This window comes from Neovison vison, chromosome 2 (genome assembly GCF_020171115.1).
Source record: "Neovison vison isolate M4711 chromosome 2, ASM_NN_V1, whole genome shotgun sequence".
NCBI lineage: Eukaryota > Metazoa > Chordata > Mammalia > Carnivora > Mustelidae > Neogale > Neogale vison.
Window position 1 is genome coordinate 166350339 of NC_058092.1, and position 20387 is coordinate 166370725.

Sequence of the window (20387 nt, forward strand, 5' to 3'; positions counted from 1 at the left end):
GCGGGGTCGTCTTCTGGCGGGTCTCTGTGCGGCTTCGGGGTGACATGGCTCCTTATTTGACAGGTCAGCTGTCGTGTTCCTCAGTCACACTTCTCCACTGAGGACTGCTGACCAGGAGTGCCCAACCTTACTTTCTTGCTTTCTGTTTCCAGCAAGTTCTCTCCTCCTTTGATTCTGACCCCTGACCCCATGCCTCTCCCCCTACCCCCCGACCCCCCGCAAGCCATCTGGGCTGAGATCCTGTTTCCTTTCCTTCTCTGGGGCCTCTCCCTGTCCTGTTATGTTCCTCTGTGACTCTGACCTCCCAGGCTTGTGCAGGCCCCTGCTCCCCCTCCTTCTCCAGGGTCGTCATCCATCAGCAAGGAAGGAGCGTCACTCCAGGATCTGGGTGAGGGGACTCACTCCCCTGCTCATCCTCACTTCTCGTTCCCACAGTAGCTGGCAGGTGGGCTCCGCTTATTTCCTCATTTTTACCAGGATGGATCTCAAGACCTACATGCTAATCTAGGTCCCAGGAATTGTAGGGAAACCCTGAGGAGCTACCTAAATTCAGGAACCACAGCAATTTAGGTTTGAAGTTAACAGAAACGTTGTAAGAGGCTTTTCAACTGAGACTCGGGAGAAAGGGGGAGAGAGCGAACAGAAAGGACATAGGGAAAATACACATTTTCATTTGTTAATTTTTATTTATAACACTGGAGAAAAGGAAGTCCCAGCAGCTTCCCCACAGGCAGTTTAGATGTTCATGTTGCCAGACATAAACAGTGGGTTTGTAACCTTTCTGATATTTTCCTGTGCACGCTCAGGTATGATAATATATATATGACTGTAGGTTTTGTTTGGTTTGGTTTTTTTAAAGGCAGAGCCCCATGCGGGGCTCGAGGGGCTCGAACACACGACCCTGAGATCATGAGCTGAGCTAAGAGTTGGACACTTAACCGAGTGAGCCACCCAGACGCCCCTATACGAGTAGTGTTTTTAAATAGTATTATATTTGCCTTCTACTTTATAGCATACCCAGGGATGGCCTCTTTCCCCGCTTCTCTTAAAAAATCCATTAGGGATGATCTGCTGTGGAAATCACCACGTCTGTCCCCGACCTGCCCGTCCTCATCGCTATGGAGGCAGCCACGCACTTGGTTACGCGGTAAATCCTACTGGTGGCAGATCACCTGGGCCTCAGGCTGCTCACTTTACTGAGCGAGTTGCGGAATGACTGTGGTGGCACAGCTTCCTCCCCTGGGAAATGGGGGTCCTGGAGTAGCATCTATCTCAACGTCGTCACGCACATGGAGGGAGGTAACATGTAGGACGTGCCTGACAGCGTCCCACCACACGCCCTGTTCAGAAGCGGCATCCCTGCCCTTCCTCGCTCTCAGGCCTGACCCCCCATTCTTGAGATTAGGGGCCTGTGAATCCCACCGGGGCTCCTGGCCATCTCTGTTGCTGCCCTCCGTCTCCACTGTCCCCTCTCAGCCAGGCCGGGCAGGAGCCTCCTGCCAGTCACTGTGCCATTTTTCAGCTTAGTAGATCACCCGTGTCACTCTCTGAGTGAGTTGGTGGATGTCCCCCTTCTCCCAGCGCATACACTTTGGAGGCCAGAAGGCAGGTGGTGACCGGGGAGGTCCTGCCAGCACTCTGCCCTTCCTCCTCCTCATGCTCAGCAGACGTGCACATGCTGGCCTCTCTCTGGAATGTTGTCCTGTCCCCGTGTCATCATCGCCTGCCCCCCGGCCCCGTGACAGCCTTGCTCGGTTTTACTGTTTACTCTTACCGAATATGCTCTGTGTTTACTTGCTTACCTGGATTAAATGTAGATCATCACATCTACATTTATTACTTACTTATCTTGGTTACTGTCTGCCTCCTCCACGAGCAAGCTCACACCACGGGGTAGGTTCTGTGTCCATTGTGCTCCCCCGTATACTGCCAGTGCCCACAGGGATGCCTAGCACCCGTGTTCTTACCACATGAGTAAACAGGTCATAGCAGCAGCTCGCGTCGCAGGAGTGTTGCCCTGTGCTAGTTACTGGGCCAAAAATTCAGTAAGTGTTCGCCACTGCTGCTGGTAGATGTGCTTATTACGGTTTTCGAAACCCTCTGTGAAAATGAGAGTGTGTTACTTTTCGGGTTAATCCGTTAGCCCCAGGGTAAACATGAATTGTCTGTTCCGCTAGCGGTGCAAACCAGCCCGTGAGTTAGGGGATTCGAGGTGGTATGTTCTGGTGCAGGAGAGATCTGGTGGTACATGTATGTCTGTGCATCACGTATGTACATATACAGCTGTTCATGTAAAATCGGGTGTACCAGGTATGTGTTTGTGTTACATATGCACATACAGGTGTTTGCGTGTGCTGTATTTATAGGCACACGTATATACGTACTCAGATATGTATTCATTTTTGTTACTAGCCTGAAAACAGCAAAGCCCCCTTGACTTTAATTCTTTGTAGCTCTTTCAAGTAGATCATGTTGATGTTATTGTTCACATCTTGTAGAGTAAAATTTTTTCTTGATGTTACAATCTACATTTAATCCAGGAAGTGATATATTTTTATAAAAAATGGGTTGAGTGGGGACAGTTATGTCATGTGATCTGTTCTTTGCAGATTTCCTAAACCAGCGTGGACCATTTCCTGCACTTAATTGACGACTATATTTTACTGCACATCTTTTACCTGGAGCTGAGAAACCGAAGCTCTAACCTTTTTTTCCCCTTACCTTGACAACTTTGTTAGTAAAAAGAGCAGCTAATTGAAAGTCTGGACACAAGGGCCTGTTGCAGTTCTTATTGACTGACTCTGCCCCCAGGCTAGCCTTTAAACTCCTCACACCCTCATTTTTCCATCTGTAAAATGGGACAGTAATAGACACTAAGCAGGAACATGGTTAAAATAATTAGTACCAAAGATTTAAAAAGCCAACTCAAAGAGATTTTACAAGGCATGTGCAGACACGTGTCTGGGATGGGTCCAGGGGCATGTCTTATTCTCCTGATTCACAGAGGGTGCCGTCCACCCCATGTAGGGCACACAGGAAGTACTACATGAGTTCTAAGTCTTCCAGGAGAGATGTATGTTTACCCTTTGTTTTGCAGCATGTATTCCTTCCCTTTTGTTTTTTTCACAAACCATTCCTTGGACTCCTCTTTCCTAAAGTACTGAATTAAGCCCTGGGTTTTCATGGCCCTCCACCTGGAGCAGCTGAAACCCCGGTGGGCATGGCGAGGAGACAGGCAAGGAGGATGAGGACCTGGTCCCCAGGCGCCAGGGGTTTGCAATCCTGCTGGGATGAAAGCGGTGATCTTAGCAAATGTACATTTTACTATACGTGCCAACAGGCTGCAGAGCAAGCATCAGTGCAGATTAATTCTGGCCAATCTAGCAAAGAATTGAAAGTAGAAACGTTTATGGAGAGAAAAAGGAAGGGCCTGTCGGAGGGAGTAAAGAAGCAGTGGTCTGAGGCACAGAACCACGTGTCTACAGGTACCGTCGGGAGTCTCCCCGGGACGGCAAGATGAGGCCGGCAGGGCTGTGTTGAAGAGCTTCCGCCTGTAGAACGGGTGAGACACTCTGTTGCCAGTGGTGGTGCCAGTGGCACGAATGAAAATACCACAAGGTAGAACCAAAGTTCCGAAGTGATTTGGAGGATGGAGTGGGACTGTCCCTTTGGGGACATCTGGAAGGCTTCATGCAGAAGTGGCATTTGGGGTGGATGGGGAGAGTGGTAGCAGCCAGGATCATGGGAGAGGTCAAGGAAAGAGATCTGGGGCAAAAGCAGGAAGCTAGGATCTGAGAGAATAAGTGGCTCTTTTGCCCAGGGCGGTGGACTTTATGTTTGCAAGACAAGACAGGTAATGGCTCAGGTTGAGGGGCATTTGAGCTCACTGTGAGTACTGAGCAGTTGTCATAATCCAGGGAAGCCAAGGGCTCGTAGCAAGGAAGTACAGCGAGGGGAACACATTTGAGAACTCTGTGGAGGGAGCTTCAGTGGTATATGGGACATATACGTGGGGTGGGGGGGGGGGGGAAGAGCTTGAACTAGGAAGCTGAGATGGAGCGCACCACGGAGCTTCTCCAGGGGCCCGTCTCCAAGCCCCGAGTGATCCTGGGAGTCCAGGTCCTACCTGAGGAGGGAGGGACTTGGCAGTGTAGGTTCTGAGAGCACCAGCAACACTGGGCTGGACTTCAGTCTGGAGGACATTGTGGAGAGCGGTGGAGAGGAGATGGAGAGTGGTGGCCGTGCATCCGGGGCTCCTGGGTTTGGCAGAGGATTTGGATTCTATTTAAAGTGTATTTGGGGGGCACTTGGGTGGCTCAGTGGGTTAAAGCCTCTGTCTTCGGCTCAGGTCATGATCTCAGGGTCCTGGGATCGAGCCCTGCATCAGGCTCTCTGCTTGGCAGGGAGCCTGCTTCCTCATCTCTCTCTGCCTGCCTCGCTGTCTACTTGTGATCTCTGTCAAATAAATAAATGAAATCTTTAAAAAAATAAAAAAGTACATTTGGTAACCACTGAAGGGCTTCTTTCTTTCTTTAAGATTTTATTTGATAGAGAGCACAAGCAGGGGGAGTGGTGGAGGGAAAAGGAGAAGCAGACTCCCTGCTGAGCAGAGAGCCCAACATGGGGCTCGATCTCAGGACCCTGAGATCATGATCTGAGCTGAAAGCAGATGGTTAACTGACTGAGCTGCCCAGGCGCCCCCATTGAAGGGTTTCAAAGGACACAATCTGTTTATCTTTTTCCAAAAACTGATGCTGGTGGGTCTGTGTGGAATGGATTTTAGGGAGGCATGGGTGGAATTAGGGACAGCAGGTGGGAGAAGGAGAAGTCCAGGTGAGGTAGAAACTGAGGTGTGGCTGCCATTTCGGATGGACCAAGTAGACACGGGCTGTAAGCGCAGCTGAGCGCCGTCTGCAAACAGTGACGGGAAGTGGGCACATTTCATGTTAGCGATCTAGAAGGGTTTGTTTCAGTAGTCTCATAATTAACACAGTTATTAAAGTAGTATCAAAATTCTTATTTTAGAGAGTTGTGCCTTATGAAATACGACCTACAACACTGAGAGTGAAAAATCTTGAGTTACATAGATTTTCCTTTAAAGATTTTATTTATGTGAGAAAGAGAGCACATGCCTGTGAGCGGGAGATACAGAGGGAGAGAGAATCCCAGACAGACTCCCGGGAGAGCGTGGAGCCTGATGCCGGGCTTGGTCTCACGACCCTGAGGTCATGACCTGAGCTGAAACCAAGAGTCAGACGCTTAACAGACTGCCAAGACTGTGCCACCCAGGGCATCCCTGAGTTTAAATAAATTTTAAACATAACTTAAAAGTGTTAGGATGTCAGCTCATCTCTTAAGTACACACGGTATCGTCTCAGGTAAAATTGGGATTTCCTCACAGTCTGACACCATTTCCTGAGTCTTTCTGTGTTGTGTGATATATTTATACAGCAGCTTGCACTCAGAACCTCAGTTTTCCCATCTGTGAAACAGGATCACGTTGCGTTGCGGGTGACTTTAAGGACTAAATGGCACAGCGCTCAGCATAGAGGAGAAATTTGGCAGAACCCTAGCTGCTGTTAATAACAGCTTGGAAAAACGCCTCCTTAGCATTTCTTTGATTCATAAGGAGGAGGTGAGGCAGCCTTTTGCTGGCGAGGAAGCAGAGTTCCAAGGAAAGTAAACAGGACTGCCCAGGTCACCGCATGAGCCTTTGTTAGAGGTGGAGCTAGTGCCTGTGTGGCAATGCGCTTCCGTGTCTGGTCCAAGGCCGTAGCTGGTCCCCGGACCTGAATGGGGCCCTGGCTTCCATGACTGCGCCAGAGCCGGGGGTCTTCCTGACTCTGTGCCCACCATTACGTGCGCTTCCTCTTGTTTTTTGCCTCTGGGTTTAGGATTACTGCTTCGTTCCGTTGCTGTGTGTCAGGGCCTGTGTGTTCCCCAAAGCCAGGAGCTTCCATAAAGAGCTTGCCGACCAGGTCTGAGCTCAGAATTACTCTGTGTTTTCTGGCTGTGGATTAGTTGCAAGAAACAACTTGTGGGAAACAAAAGAACTTTCTAGTACTTAAATTTTACACAGTAGTATGGTTGTGGTTATTTCTTCCCCCATTCTTTTTCTTTAGAATTTTAGATCATTGTGCCAAATGCCAAAAACAACGTCCTGCTGCTAGTTTTGGTAGTATTTAATCAGGTTTTGAGCACATTCTCCTTTTTAAATACGGATGTTAAAATGTTTAATAATGTCACCCGTTCTGGCCATAACATGCTCTTCTAACGAGTCTTTCATAGCTATCTTTAAAATAGTAACACTTTTACTCTTGTTTCCTTATTATCATATTTAACAAATAAGGATTTTTCCCCCTCTCTCAGGAAAAGTAGTTAAGAGCCTATTACCCAAATCCTTGCAAGACAGATAACTGAGGCCAAGTGCAAGTCTCCCCCAAGGTCCCGGTCACTGGACATTGGACAGTGTGAGGGGCTGGGGAGCAGGCTTCTTTCCAGTGTGAAAGGAGAGTGGACCCCATGTCAGAGAACCCCAGTGTGGTTTTAAGAATTACGGCAGCATCCTCTTCTTGCCATTCACTTCATCTCTTGTAATATCTCATTAACACGTCTTCTCTGGCGTTTTGTTGCCTTGTCACATTTTTAACAATTTTAACCCTTTTTTAAAAAAAACATGTCTTCTTTTATCATCCCAATTTTTGTCTATGTGCTGCTGGGGCCAGCACACGTGTCTTGAACTTTTAAACCTCTGAGTAAGTAAAAATTATAATGCATGAAATTCTTTGATGAAGAAAATGCCTTAAGTGCGTACAGTCCTTCGAAACACTTTTATAACCTACTTTTTTTAAAGCTTGTGCGAGGAGATCCTGGTTTAACATTATATATTGAAGCTATTCTAAGATTAATTTTTAAAAGATTAAGTAAATGCCAAAGATAACATTCTTGCAAACAGCTGCTCTCAACTTGTTAATATTGATGAAGTCACATGATAAAGTCACTTGACATTTTTACGTCAAGTCATAGAATAATTGTGGCTGAATCTTCCCCGTTTGTTACTTAAAATTTTTTTTTTAATCTTAATTGTAATCTTCGCCCAAGTAGACTGATAGCAGTCACCTTGTTTGTCTTTCCCCAAAGAGATAATAGATCCAGATAAACGTTACCGCTTTTTGTCTTAGATCTTTCTTGTGACGTTCAAGTGAAATTGCAAATAATTTGTTTGGACGGGCAGGAGGGCTAGAGAGGGCATTTTCTTCTGAAGAAAGAAATCTATCTCACAATGGAAAATTCACTTTGGTATTTTGAGTATTCTTGGTCAGACATTACAGAGTTAGTATTACTCTCTAGCATTGTTCTTCTTTGTATTGTTTCATTGTGTTGTGCTTTTTGTCATACTTAAAATTAAAGGTACATACCTTCTCAAGACAGCTGTATGCTGAATTAATTCTTGTCTTCAGAGGTGGTGTACACAGCTTTGCTAGGAGACAGTGATGCCTCTATGGTGAGCAGGTCTGACCCAGTTTCAGAAATCTGGGCGGGAGGACAACACACTGAGCTGTATCCATACATTATAAGTAACCCACTTTAACTTCTGCAGTTAGGAATGAAATGCAGGGGGTACTAAAAAATATATTTTTTTAAGATTTTATTTATTTATTTGAGAGTGAGTGAGCCCATGGGGGGCCCGGTAGAAGCAGATGGAGAAGCAGACTCCCCGCTGAGCAGAGAGCCCGATGTAGGACTCGATCCCAGGACCCTGGGATCATAACCTGAGCCGAAGGCAGACGCTTAACGACTGAGCCACCCAGGTGTCCCCCGTTTTTTCTTAAATTTTTTATTCACACAACTGACAGGTTACTTTGCTCCTCTTGTTAAAAAATGCAGGTGATACCAGCTCTCTTCCAAAGATGCATTTCAGTGGGAATGTCTGTTCTGCCCTGTGATTTACAGAGTAAATGTTCAGTATCTCAGAGAAAAGCCTGTCCATTGTTTCTAAGATTTTTTTGTTTATTGAACTCAGGTTGTCCCAGGCCAAGGAAACATGAGAACTCCTCCCAGTTGAGAGAGAGGAGCCCACAGGACTGAAGCAGGACAGGGCAGGAGTAGAAAGGGAGGGAGTGTTTTGTCCAAGGTTCCCGCAAGCTAGTACAACTTAATCTAGTTAACCAACTGGGAACTGGAGGCAAAGTTACCAAACGCATGCTTGTTCACGTGTGTCTGTCACATAATTTCATTGGAATGACTCATCAGCTGAAATTGGAAAGATTTTTAATTCTTATTTTGTGACTCATACATGTAACCTAGACATTTGAGGCTGGAATTTTCCATATGTGATCTCTACTGTTGTTGTCTCCCGTTTACGGATTCAGAAACTGAGGAGCTCCTCGGTTAGTGGCCTGTCCCATGGCTACAGAGTTCCCACTCGGAGAGAGGTGGGGGGGCCACATACTGTTGACCAGACGGGCTCCTTTCCTGACCTCATACTTCCTCAGAGATCTCCTTGACTCATTCAAGGTCAGATAAATTGTGAATTCTCACTATAATGCCATTTTCGTGTTCTGAGCCTCTTCCCTTTTTATGACTGAAAACATACTCTACCCTGTCATTGTTGAAGCACAGGTACGGGGTCAGCTGGGATGACTCAGAAGGGGCCCCATTTACCCAGCTGGTGAATGTCAGTTGGGGCGTAAGGCCTCAGGAAACCTCATTAGCGGCAATGGGGAGCACTTCACGCTCCTTTGGCCAGCCCACCCTGAGACAGTCAGCACCCCCCCCCCCGCACCATGGCACTCTATTGTTAGCTCTGCTTAGAAAGTTCCTACTTCAGGTTCTCGAGTCCCTGGGGGCTGGCTTGGTGTGTTGCCCTGAGAACCTCGCTGTGCCTGCAGAGTTAGTTCCATGACTGAGTGCGCTCTGTTTCCCTTTGTTTCCAGGTCCATCATCAGCAGAAGATTCTTCTGCATCGTCGGCACGCTGTACCTGTACCGCTGTATCACCATGTACGTGACCACCCTTCCGGTGCCCGGCATGCATTTCAACTGCTCTCCGAAGGTAAACTGGGCCCTTGTCTGTGTGTCTTCTTGCCCAGAGGGCCTCCGACTAAAGCCGGAGGAGACCATTGCCCTGGAATGTCCTCCAAGCCCTGTATCCTTACACGGGAACGTTATGGAGTCACATGGCAGGGCATGTGCACACCCCCCTTCTTGGACTCTCCACACGCACCAGTGCACCCCAGCTGGGAGTGTACATAGTCTGTTAGTGTCCTGGAGGCAGGGATGCCCAATGTGTGGGTGTAGCTCTCTGGTTTCCTGCCAGACATTTGAGATATTACTCGCTCCCTTGACACAGATCCAAGAGCTTTTTAGATGCTTTTTGCTGCTCTTGGATGGAAAGTTGGACTTCCAGTGGTAGGTCTCCCTTCTTTCTATTAATCCTGCAGTGGGGATCTGCAGAGCCAGAGACACTGTCCCTGTTCCCTTGCACCCTCCCCCACCCAGGCAGGGTCCCTGTTCCCTGGAGGCACATTTTGTCCTGTTGATCTTCTCAGGTAGCACAGAAATCTGCCCTTAAAATAAACTCCAGTCCTCTCTGATTGACTCTGTTTGTCCGTCAGGTCCACAAAATGCTCCTGACCCCCTAACCTTGACCTTGCGATGCTTCCAACTAGGGAGACCACTGGGACTTTTGAAATCGTTAGCAGAAGATTGATTCAGTCTTACAAATGTTTGCCGGCCACTAAGATCTGACGTAGTAAGAATCAGAAGAGGCCGGCTTCCTTGGCCAGGTCGGGAGGATGCAGGGGACACTGTGGCACATTGGGAATCATTTCTTTGTGTCGGTAAAACACCCATGTGCTTTCATTTCTTCCCCTCTAAGTTTTGTTCTTTCTGGAAAAGTCTGTCTGCTAGAACTGGGAAAGGGAGTAGAAAAATTCACCAGGATTTTAAAGTGGTGTCTTTATCATTTGAAATTTCGGATACCTCTAGGTTACAGGCTTCACTGCGGCCCCTTCTTTCTTAGACTGAGGTGTGCGCTCAGGAAGGTGGCTGGTTGCCTGCTTCACTCTGTTTTGGCTTCAAACTCTTCACTGAACTATGGAGAATGAGTGGTCCCACAATCTGTATCCGCAGCCTCCCACCCCACCCTGTGCCTCCCATCCTGCTCCCTCTTCCTCCAAAGAAGCCAGCCTCACGTCTTCTCCAGCCTCTGTGAGAACTCTTAAGCGCTGCCTTGGCTGCTGGGTTGTAGGAAATATCTTCTGATCAGTGAGGGTTCAGTAATGGAGACTCTTGGCAGGAGCCTGGCTTGATAAGCCGTGTGTCCTCAATAGTAGATGGATAGTTTCGAGTGTTTGTCCAAGTTGAGTTGAGCTCCTTAAAGGAGTCTGTGCATGGGGAAGTTTCTCCACCAAGGAACACGGCATGCTGGGCCCAGCCCACAGTCAGGGGTGCAACATGGAGGGGTTGTGCCGTGTGGACCATCTCCTGAGGACCTCTCTCTGCCACTCCATCGAGTGGCCGGCCATCCCAAGCTTGGCTAGCATTGGCACTCAGAGAGCCCTCCTGAGTCACCGGCAAATCCAGCCAAGGTCCTGTGGCTATAAATAGTTATGGTTTTTCTTGGTAAAGACAGAGGTCACAGCAGGAACTGTGCAAGAAAAGCCAGCCTGAACATGCCACTTGTGTATGGTGTTGCCAGAAATCCCGCCCTGGGCCATCAAGTAGAGGAACACAGGAGGGGATGGAACGTAAGCACAGCTTAGCAAAAACAGTCAGGGACTTGTTAAATATAATTACTTCTTTTGTAGAACAGGCTCTTGGAAGAAAGGATTCAGAAAACAGTTTATATTTTGAAAACGTTCACATGTATCTCTCGGAGTAGAGACGCTCGTATGGGGAGCCTATGTACGCCCAACACCCAGATCCAGGAGCTCTCAACTGGCTGCATTTGCTTCATCTCTTTTTTTTTTTTTTTTTTTTTTTTTTTTTGGAACTATTTTAGAACAAATGTCAGACAATGTCATTTGATGGTTATGTGCTTTAGCACATCATGAATATTTTGGGCATTTTATGGATAACTCTGATGCTGTTGGTATAGTCAAACATGGGCAATTCCCAGTTCATAGAATAGCTTGATTTTTTTTAAAAGAAGGGTTTGTATAAGTTAGGAGCCAAGGTCTTTGTGTTTAGTTGCTATGTCTTTTTAGTCTATAATTCTAGGGCAGTCCTTCCTCTTTCTTTTCTTCTCCCCATCTGTAGCTCACAGAGATCAGATGGGTTGTTCTGTGTAATAGCCCACATTTCGGGATTTTCCCATTTGATTCTTTGTCGTGTCGATTAGCCTTTTTCTCTGCTCCATTTCCTCTCTAAATAGAAAGTGGGCTCTGGAGACCTCTTGGGCAGGAAGACTCCCAGATGAGACAGGATGATTTCTGGAGCCGGGGGAGGCCTTGGAAGCCGTTGTTGCCCCTGGCCCAGTGGCCTAAGCCCAGGTAATCCAGTGGCCTGTCCGGGCTAGTGGCAGAGGGAGAGGGAGCGCCGGAGAGGGGTCCCAGAGGCCCGGGGCTCACTGGTCAGGACCAAAGGGAGCCTCCCCGAGAGTCATCCCGGCCCAGTGGCCCCCTTCAGGGTCTCCCCACAGCAGCCTCTCCCTTGAACCATTGCCCAGTGAGGCGGCTTCTCAGCACATAAAGATACAGGTTGAGTCACAGGGAGAGCAGAGGTCGGAGGCAGGGGCTCACACCCCGGTGGTCCCGCCATGTGGCTCTTGTGTTTGCTGCTCAGGGCCTCTGGGCCTTGGTGGGCAGCACGGCGCTGTCCCAGGGAGTCCGAGAGTGAGGGCGGTCACACGTCAGGGGCTCTGTGGGTGCCGAATGGCATGTGGAGGTCAGAAGAGAAGCTGGTGTCCTCACTGTGCTCCGTCCCCCACGACTGACCTGTCTCACGACCGACCTGTCCGGTGACCGTTCGCTTCCCAGGCCCGCGTGGCAAGTTGGGCCACGCAGACCTTCCCTGTCGAACATGCTCGGTGAACTCGGTCCTGTCATCTCCTTCAGCCCCGTCGTGGGCGCGCATCATTCCTCCCCTAACGCCAGGCTCACGGCATGCGGCCGCGATGGGCGGGATCCCGCAGGCCGGTCAAGGAACCCTGAAGGTTGCTCCCCTTGCTCATTCTTTGGCTGTCACCACGCGCTTCACCCGACAGGATGTTGTGGTCGTGGGAACTGAGGAGGGAGGAGAGCGGGGGGGCCCCCTCCCAGCAGCGCTCCCACCCCGGAGAGGAGCCACGGGGCAGCAGTCGCGTTCACTTCCCACAGGAGTTTCTGGGCTGCTCTTGTCCTATGGCCTGGGGACGCGGGACGGGCCTGCAGCGGGGGCTGCGGGCTGTGTCGCCGGGGTTCGCCTGTTGGGCTCGTCAGAGCTTCCCTGCATGGAGCACATGCACAAACCAGAGCGCACCCGCTCGTCGTCCCGGTCCCGCTCTTTAGGATTCCCTTAAAAAAAAAAAAACCTTCTAAGAAAACAAAAAATCGCAAAAGTATTTGAGAATTCTTCAGTGTTCTTAGCTTCCTGCAAGAAAGTTTTTTCTGTTGTAGCAAACTCCAAAAGGGGAGAAAAAACAAACCACTCACCCTGGGCCTGGATCCAGACAGCCTGAGGCCGACGGGGGAAATACTTTGGCTCTTTCCAGCTCTCATCTCTGTAGCGGCAGGAGTTAATCCGCGGCTCGGTTTAGAGTGAGGTTCTGTGGTCTCCATGGCGACCGTAGGTTTGCAAACCGTGGAACAGAGGGGGTTTCATCAGAGCAGGACACTGCACAGGGTGACACGGTGTTTTTAGTGCCTTGATCCTCCCTAGCTAGGAAGAGCCCCTAAAGGACAAGGGCTATGTTTGGGCGGCCTCTGGGGTAACGGTTCAGCTGGACAGGAAAGCACCGAGTGAGGACAGAAAGGTCTTGTTGCCTCTCCTGCTGTCATTCGTCCTGTGTCACCCACATGGGAGTGGTCAGGGCCTGTCCTGCACCCTGCAGCTGAGTGGTGCTGGTCCCCAGCCTCCCGGGCCTCCTCTGGGGCCTCCTCTGGGGCCTCCTCTGGGGCACCAGTGCAGGCAAGGGGGGGACGGCCACACGCTCCTGGGAACCATGAGAGCTCCCTGGTGCATTCTAGGCTCTCTAGGTGCAGCGTGAGTGGGGCAGGCTGCCCTCCGCGCTCTTGGGGTTGTGATCAACTCCCACCCTTATCAGCACTTTTTTTTTTTTTAAAGATTTTATTTATTTATTCGACAGACAGATCATAAGTAGGCAGAGAAGCAGACAGAGAGTGGGGGTCGGGGGGAAGCAGGCTCCCCACCGAGCACAGAGCCAGATGTGGTGCTTGATCCCAGGACCCAGAGATCATGACCTGAGCCGAAGGTAGAGGCTTAACCCACCGAGCCACCTAGGCGCCCCCTTATCAGCACTTCCGTTGCCGAAACAGCTTCATGTCATCCCATTCAAGTGTGTGGAACCTAAGTGGTCTGTGCCTGATTTGACCTCATTTTCTGCTCGCCTCCCCATTTCTTACTGTCAGCGTAACCTGCCTTTTTGTTCTCACCTCTCTTTCTTCCACATAACTTCCTGAACCTTCCCCCTCCCAGACCTCTTCTTCACCTTCCTCTGTCTCTCTCCACAATTCTCTTCCTTTATTCAGGGGCAAAAATAAATAGAAATATGTGAAATCATTTTTTCTGTTTCTTAAAAAGATTATTTTTTCCATTTTAAAGAAACTACGGATTTATTATAGATACAGTGAAAAAATATAAAAAGAGGAAAATTTTTACCATCACTCCTGGCCCTGTTTACTGTTGATGCTTCTGTATATTTGTCCTTTGTGTACATTTGTCTTCCGCATTTCTCATTGTGCTAGTTGTACAGTTATTCCTGTTTCCTTATAGTTTACACTTGGTTCATACAGTTTTACCTGATTTTATAAACCTTCAAGTTTCTAAATTTTTTTTTTAAGATTTTATTTACTCATTTGAGAGAGAGACAGAGACCGAGAGAGCTGTAGGGGGGAAGCAGGCTCCCCACTGAGTAGGGAGCCTGATGCGGAACTCAATCCCAGGACCCTGAGATCATGACCCGAGCAGAAGGCAGAGGCTTAACCCACTGAGCCACCGAGGCACCCCAACTTTCTAAATGTTTTTTTGTTTTTTTTCCTGACTCTCAGGCTCCATGCCCAGTGCAGCACCTGATGCAGGGCTCGATCTCCCGACCCTGAGGTCATGACCTGAGCTGAAGTCAAGAGTCTGATGCTTAACCATCTGAGCCACCCTGGCACCCCCAAATGGTTTTAGTGAAGGGCCATCACCAGGGGGACTCACTCTCCCAGACGGCAGGGAGATTGTAGATGATGCCCAAGCAGGTTGATTATCTCCTGAGCGAGTATTTCTAGAGAATCTGCCCTATGTGGGGTCAATTTTGAGGATCCACAGATTTTGATACCATAGGTGTCCCCCTCCTGGGCACCCAGATGCCATGACAGACCCGTGACCTAGCAGATCGCTCTGACTTGCCGAGCCCTGCCCGTGACCACATGTGGCCACCCCCGGAAAGTGGCAGACACCTCTGAGTGTTGGCTGTGCCGAGGGGATGCCCTCTGAGCCAGATCTCAGAGGGACGAGCAGGAGTTTGCTGGGGGGAGTTGAGTAGAGGAGTGGGGAGAACAGGAAGGGTGTAGAGGGGGTCAAGGGAAGGGAGTGACCCTGGTGTGGGACTCTGTGGCGAGTGGCCAGAGCTAAAGCCAGAGAGGCATGTGGGCAAACTTGAAAGGGTCTTGTCACCCTTAGTAAGTTGTAGGCTGCAGGAAGCCAGGAGCGATTGGAGGAGGAGAAAGAGGAGGTTGGGGTCACGTGTGTCCCTTAGAAGAACCCCTGCACATTATGGGAAGGACACCGGAGGGAGGATGGAGGACCCTCAGTGATGCCAAATCCTGTGTTCCTGTTCCCTGCCACATGTGATCCCTGTTGCACTGTTGGATTCAGTCTTCCTGAGGGAGCCAGGGTGGGAGGGAGAGATGGCATCGGTTCAGGGATGCTCCACTGGCCTGTTGCCCCCCAGGTACCACGGGTTCTCAAGCAGTGCAGCAAGGAGCTGGGCTGCTTCTCTGTTGTGTGTGTGAGGGAGGCAGATGAGGCTGCACTGGCATGGGGTTGCGGACAGAGCAGAGAGGGCTGTGTCTGGGGGATGTGGGGCAGGGGACAGAGGTTTCCAACATGGCAGCAGCCATCACATGTGAGGAGGTCATCAGAGTCAGAAAGCGTCCAGTAGGCATTCAGGAGCCTCGGAGGTGGTAGTGTGGACATTTCTGTGAAGCACTACCCGTGTGTCACCCGCAGGTGGGTGGATGGCGGGACCTGCATCCTGAGGGAGGGGCGCTGGAGCTGCCTGGACACCACCAGCCCAGGCGTTTGCCCAGAAGCCATATTTCCTCCTGGGCAGGTTCCCACCGGCCAACTTTGAGACGGTTGGAGGATCCTCATGAGATAATGGCAGTAATTGATTATAATACATTAGTAAAAAACCTTTTAAAAATTAGTGTTAAGGGCAGCTCCTAGATGGAAAAGAAATAGTAGAAACAGAGAATTACTATTCGCAGTGACTACAGTAGTAATTCCAGCAGGAACCAAGAATGGGTGCCAAGGCCATTGGGTCAAAGGTTGGAGGCATCATATTTACATACATTAAGAAAAACACAAATTAGGGTGCCTGGGTGGCTCAGTGGGTTAAAGCCTTTGCCTTCAGCTCAGGTCATTATCTCAGGGTCCTGGGATCAAGCCCTGCATCGAGCTCTAACACACACAAATTGCTGATTAATTATAGAGGGATAGTGGGGAAATCTGGCAGGTGCTCCCACAGCCAAGTGACCAAACCAGTCGCAGGCAAATGGTATCAGATTCTTTTCAATGCGATATGCTAAGGAGGACCCACCATTTCTGTAATAGTCTTGCCAGCCACATCAACTTGGCCTTGAGCACAAAGAAATAATCCAATGAAACCAAATCACGGGGCATTCTATAAAGAAACTAGACTGGACTCTTCGAAAATATCAGAGTCTAAAAGCAAAGGCCATGTCAAGGAGCCCTGAGATGGGTTCTCTGGCTGGACCCTGGATCAGGGTGTAGATGCTTTGAAGGACGGGCTGAGACCTTCGGGAGCCTGAGTCAGGATGTCTGCAGACTGCGGTCCTCTGGCCTCCTTGTTACACGTTGAGGCCTGTGGCCATGGAAGATGACGTCCTTGCTTTTACATATGGGGTGAAGCATCCTGGTATATCCAGCATGTCCTCACCTGGTCCAGGAGAGAGGAGAGGGAAAAGAAAGCCAATGTGACAAAATGCTGATAATTGATGAGTCCAAGTGAAGGGTCTGGGGCCGTTCGTTGTACAGACAATGCCCACCCACGGTGGCTCTATGCTTGTGGTGCTGGGAAAGCCATGTCATTCAGTGGAAGCCGTGCCTCAGCTTGCGTGAAATGCATGTCATTTCCTGGGCTGGCAGTCCTTTCTGGTGAGGCTGGAGCCGTGGTGCCTGGGCAGCCACTCTGCTCCTCGCCAGGGGACCATCTTCAGTGTCGTGCATGAGGCAGTCAACACTTAGTCATAAACTGGGCTTCGTGTTAGATGGTTTTGCCCAACAGTAGGCTAACATGAGCGTTTTGAGCATGTTTAAAGTTAGCAGGGCTTAGTCGGTGAAGCCTCTGCCTTCAGCTCACGTCACGATCCTGGGGTCCCAGGATCAAGTCCCACGTTGGACTCCCTGCTCAGTGGGGTGTCTGCTTCTCCCTCTCCCCCTCCCTCCTCTTGTTCTTGATCTCTAATTAATTAATTCAAAAAAAATTTAAACTAAATCTAAAATAAAGTCAGCAAGGCTGAGCCATGAGCTTTACTGGGTTGGTTATGTAATGTATTTTTGACTTAGGTTATTTTCAACTCACTATAGGTTTGTTGGGCTTTGACACCATCAAGTCGAGGAAGATCTGTACCCTGTAGATCCAGAAGTTCCCTAAAATCTGAGGGAGCTCTTTTAAATTTTTTAAATTACATTTAAATTTAAATTTTTTTTAAATTTTTACTTTATGAACAGGTAGGATGAAAGGATCTCTCCACACTAGAAGCAAAGATAATTTTGTTAAAGAGGTAATCATGCCTTTCTACAGTGCTGGATTTCTTTAACGGGACAGGTAGGAATTTGGATGAATGGAAATCCATAGCCAACTTTGAGATTTCGTGAAGCTTTGATAAGTCACCTTACGAGAGGCCATGAAAAAAATATTAAAGGTTTTACTCGGGGGCTGAGGGTAAGGGAAGCTGGTTGGGGATTAGTGTTTCATGGCTGATAATTGTAGATACATCCCTCCCCCAAATAAAAAAGCCAGTCTAGTGGAAGAGTGGATGGATGCCTTTGATAGCGGAGAGGTTGCAGGGAGCTAACTCCTTCGCGGTTTAATGGAGGGAAAAGCCGTTTTTAAACTTGCATATATGAGTTCGAAGAGGATGTTTGCAGTGAAATCTCTGTACTTCAGACCAGTCGACGTGAATATGATATTTGTGGGTGAGACAAAATCTTCTCAGGAATGAGGTAGTTCCCACGTGGAGGAGGGGTTCAGAAAAGCTTCTCGTAACCCAGGGTGAGAATCTGGGAGGGCCGCGTGTTCGGGGAGCACGTCCCGGTTTCCCATGCTGGCTACCAGGCACGGAGCACTCCCTGAAGGGCTTGGGGTGCTGCCGTCAGATAGGATAGCGCTTGATGATGTCAGCAGTCACTTTGGGTGGTGAGGGCTGAGGGCGAGGAGAGGGGGGGTGGTTCTTGCCACCCCCTAGGTGGGAGAAATGGGAAGCTAGAATGGGCAGAGCGTTTGTCCAGAGCCCCTGGACGCTCTAGCCTGACCTGTGTCTTGGGTGGGCTGTGCGCTCCTCGCTGCTCCCTGACAGCAGACTCGGAGACCCTTGGAGCACTTAGAGCTTTGCTCCAACATGGGGCAGAGCAGAGCAAGCCGAGTTCAAGTCCAGGTGGGAGCACCTTGTTTGAGGAGGTGGGAAATGCATCATTGGTGCAGGAAAGAGTTCCCTGAGAATAACATCTGTAGGAATGGGGGAGTTTTTTAAAAGGAAAAAAAAACAAAAAACCCACTCAGTGGTTGGGTCCGGGGGAGGGGCCGGGGAGGGCGGATCATTACCAAATAGTGGTGTGCACCTGCATCTCAGTGATGCGTGTGAAGCGGATGGATTTCGGGAGAACGGCAGCAGCCTGGCCTCCGTCACTTGCCCAGGCGTTTGCAGCAACAGCAGGCTCTCTGTTGGGACGCAGAGGCAGGCTTGCTGGGATGAGAGGAAGGATCTGGATCTGATCCCGGGCGACTCACTGCATGAAACGGAGAAAGAGCCTCTCTCTTTATTTGCTTATCTGTAAAATGGACATAACTTCCGCACCAACCACCTGACAGCCTTGGGAGAAGAGGACGAGAGAATTCATGGGAAAACTGTCGTAAAGTTGGAGTCTCTGTACAAGCGAAAGCTGATATGTTTTCTAACTTAAAACCACCCCACCACTCCCTGACAGGCGAGAATGAGAAGGTCTGAGAGCTGGTGAGAGGCACAGGTATGAAATGTTGTGGCTGCTGTGGTTCCCAGAGCATCCGTCCTGCTCGTGAACACAGTCCCTGTCCCGTGAGGGCAGCACGGAGTGTGTGCCTCTCTGTGGCAGGCTGCCCAGGGCAGGTTGGACGTGGAGTTCCAGGGTCCCTCTGTTCCTCAGTGGGTGCGGAGTGCCGTCTGCCTGTTTCCGAGCAGCTCTCTGCCCACAGATAGATTTCTGTGTGGCGGTGAGGTTGTTCTTCAGGGTGATAGCAGGTGGATTCACTGAATGAATGAATGTGTACTTGGGGAGAGAGCTGCCTGGTTGTGACTGTTGAGTGGGGCGTGACAGCAGGATGTCACCTCTGTGAGGTCCCAGGCTGCTCCAGGAAGTTACTTCATGTAGATCCAGGTCCTGGTTGGTGCAAGCTGGGGAGATGGAGGTGGCCCGGCAGGGTGTGGGTGGGGTGCAGTGTTCCAGAGGGTTCGCAGATGGTGTCCGGGACCTTGGGTCCCCTTCCCAGCCCCAGCTCTGAGCAGCCAGGGAATAGGACCAGCTGTGCTGACCTCCCAGGGCTGCTGGGGAAGGGGCGGGGAGGATACATGGAAAAATGTCTGCTCCACGGCTCACCTTTAACCCTTCATCACAGTTGTACCAAAGCCACACTGATCTCTGCAGCGTGGTTGGATGGGATTTGGCTCCAGGTTTCCCCTCTGGGGCCGGTAGTGGGTGAAGCTCGGTGCGTGTCCCTGCTCTCCACATGCAGTCCGCCAGGCCATCTGCAAACCCGAGTTACCGTCAGTGTGCTGTGTTACTCGGCACTGAAGAGAACACTGGGTTTTGTGGGGGGGTTTATGTTTTTGTTTGTTTTTACAAACCAAAGGCTCCCCGGTTTCTAACTGTGCTCTAGTGGTCTGTGTTGGTAAGAAGCCTCTCCTGCCTAGGCTTTCTTTCATTGCCTTGTTCTTGCTTAAGCATTTGGCCAGCTTACTTAATTTGTGAGCCATTCATTAGATACTGAAGAAAATAGCTTGATTTTTACCAAAAACTGACCTTTCTCTGTCCCTAGGAGACCATAATTCATGTAGTGGTATAGATCTGAGATTTCCTTTCATAGCTTTGTAGTGTCCACTAAGAAAGTGATCATGTGACTGTCCTATCGAACGTCTCTGCTTTCATAAGTGAACATTCAGAAGCCTTCTTATGGGGAGGGGGGTGTTATAGCCAGACCCGTGGTGGCGCACACTCCACACTTCCCCCGGAATCCAAGTCAAAACCACTAGGCAGAATGTACGGAGCAGTGTTTTGAGGACTCTGAAAGATAGTAGCAGGCAGACTGGGGAAGGAAACCAAAATGAGAAGTGGGAGGGATAAGCCATGAGTTTCCTATTTTTTCCTCCCATATGTCCCGCCTGCACGCCAAGGCCACCTGAACCACAGAACGGCAGACTTCCAAAACAGTCCGTCTCTTTCCAGCCCAAGGAGCAGGAGTAGAAGTCCCTCGGGGACAGAGACTGGAAGGACTCCTACCATCTTCCCTGCAAATCTGTGAACGTATGGAATGTGCATTCTAGACTTTTTAAAAAAACATAGTTGATTATCCCAAATGTCTTGTGCTGTCCTCAATAGGAGAAAATGTTTATGAAATACACCTACTGACAGGCATTGTAAACTTAACTCTTTCATTACTTATTAAGCAGTTACAGGGGTGCCTGGGTGGCTCAGTCCATTGAGTGTCTGCCTTTGTCTCAGGTCATGATCCCAGGGTCCTAG

At 49.6% G+C, this 20387-nt stretch overlaps 1 protein-coding gene across 10 annotated transcripts in view; it reads left to right on the plus strand.

Moving 5' to 3' along the window:
• Positions 1 to 20387, plus strand: part of SGMS1 (sphingomyelin synthase 1) — a 262858-nt gene that overhangs the window by 232209 nt on the left and 10262 nt on the right. For all 10 annotated transcript variants that reach the window (XM_044239513.1, XM_044239503.1, XM_044239509.1 and 7 more), the window contains one exon: positions 8937 to 9054. In XM_044239513.1, the coding sequence (XP_044095448.1) occupies positions 8937 to 9054 (118 nt within the window). The remainder of the gene's footprint in view (positions 1 to 8936; positions 9055 to 20387) is intronic.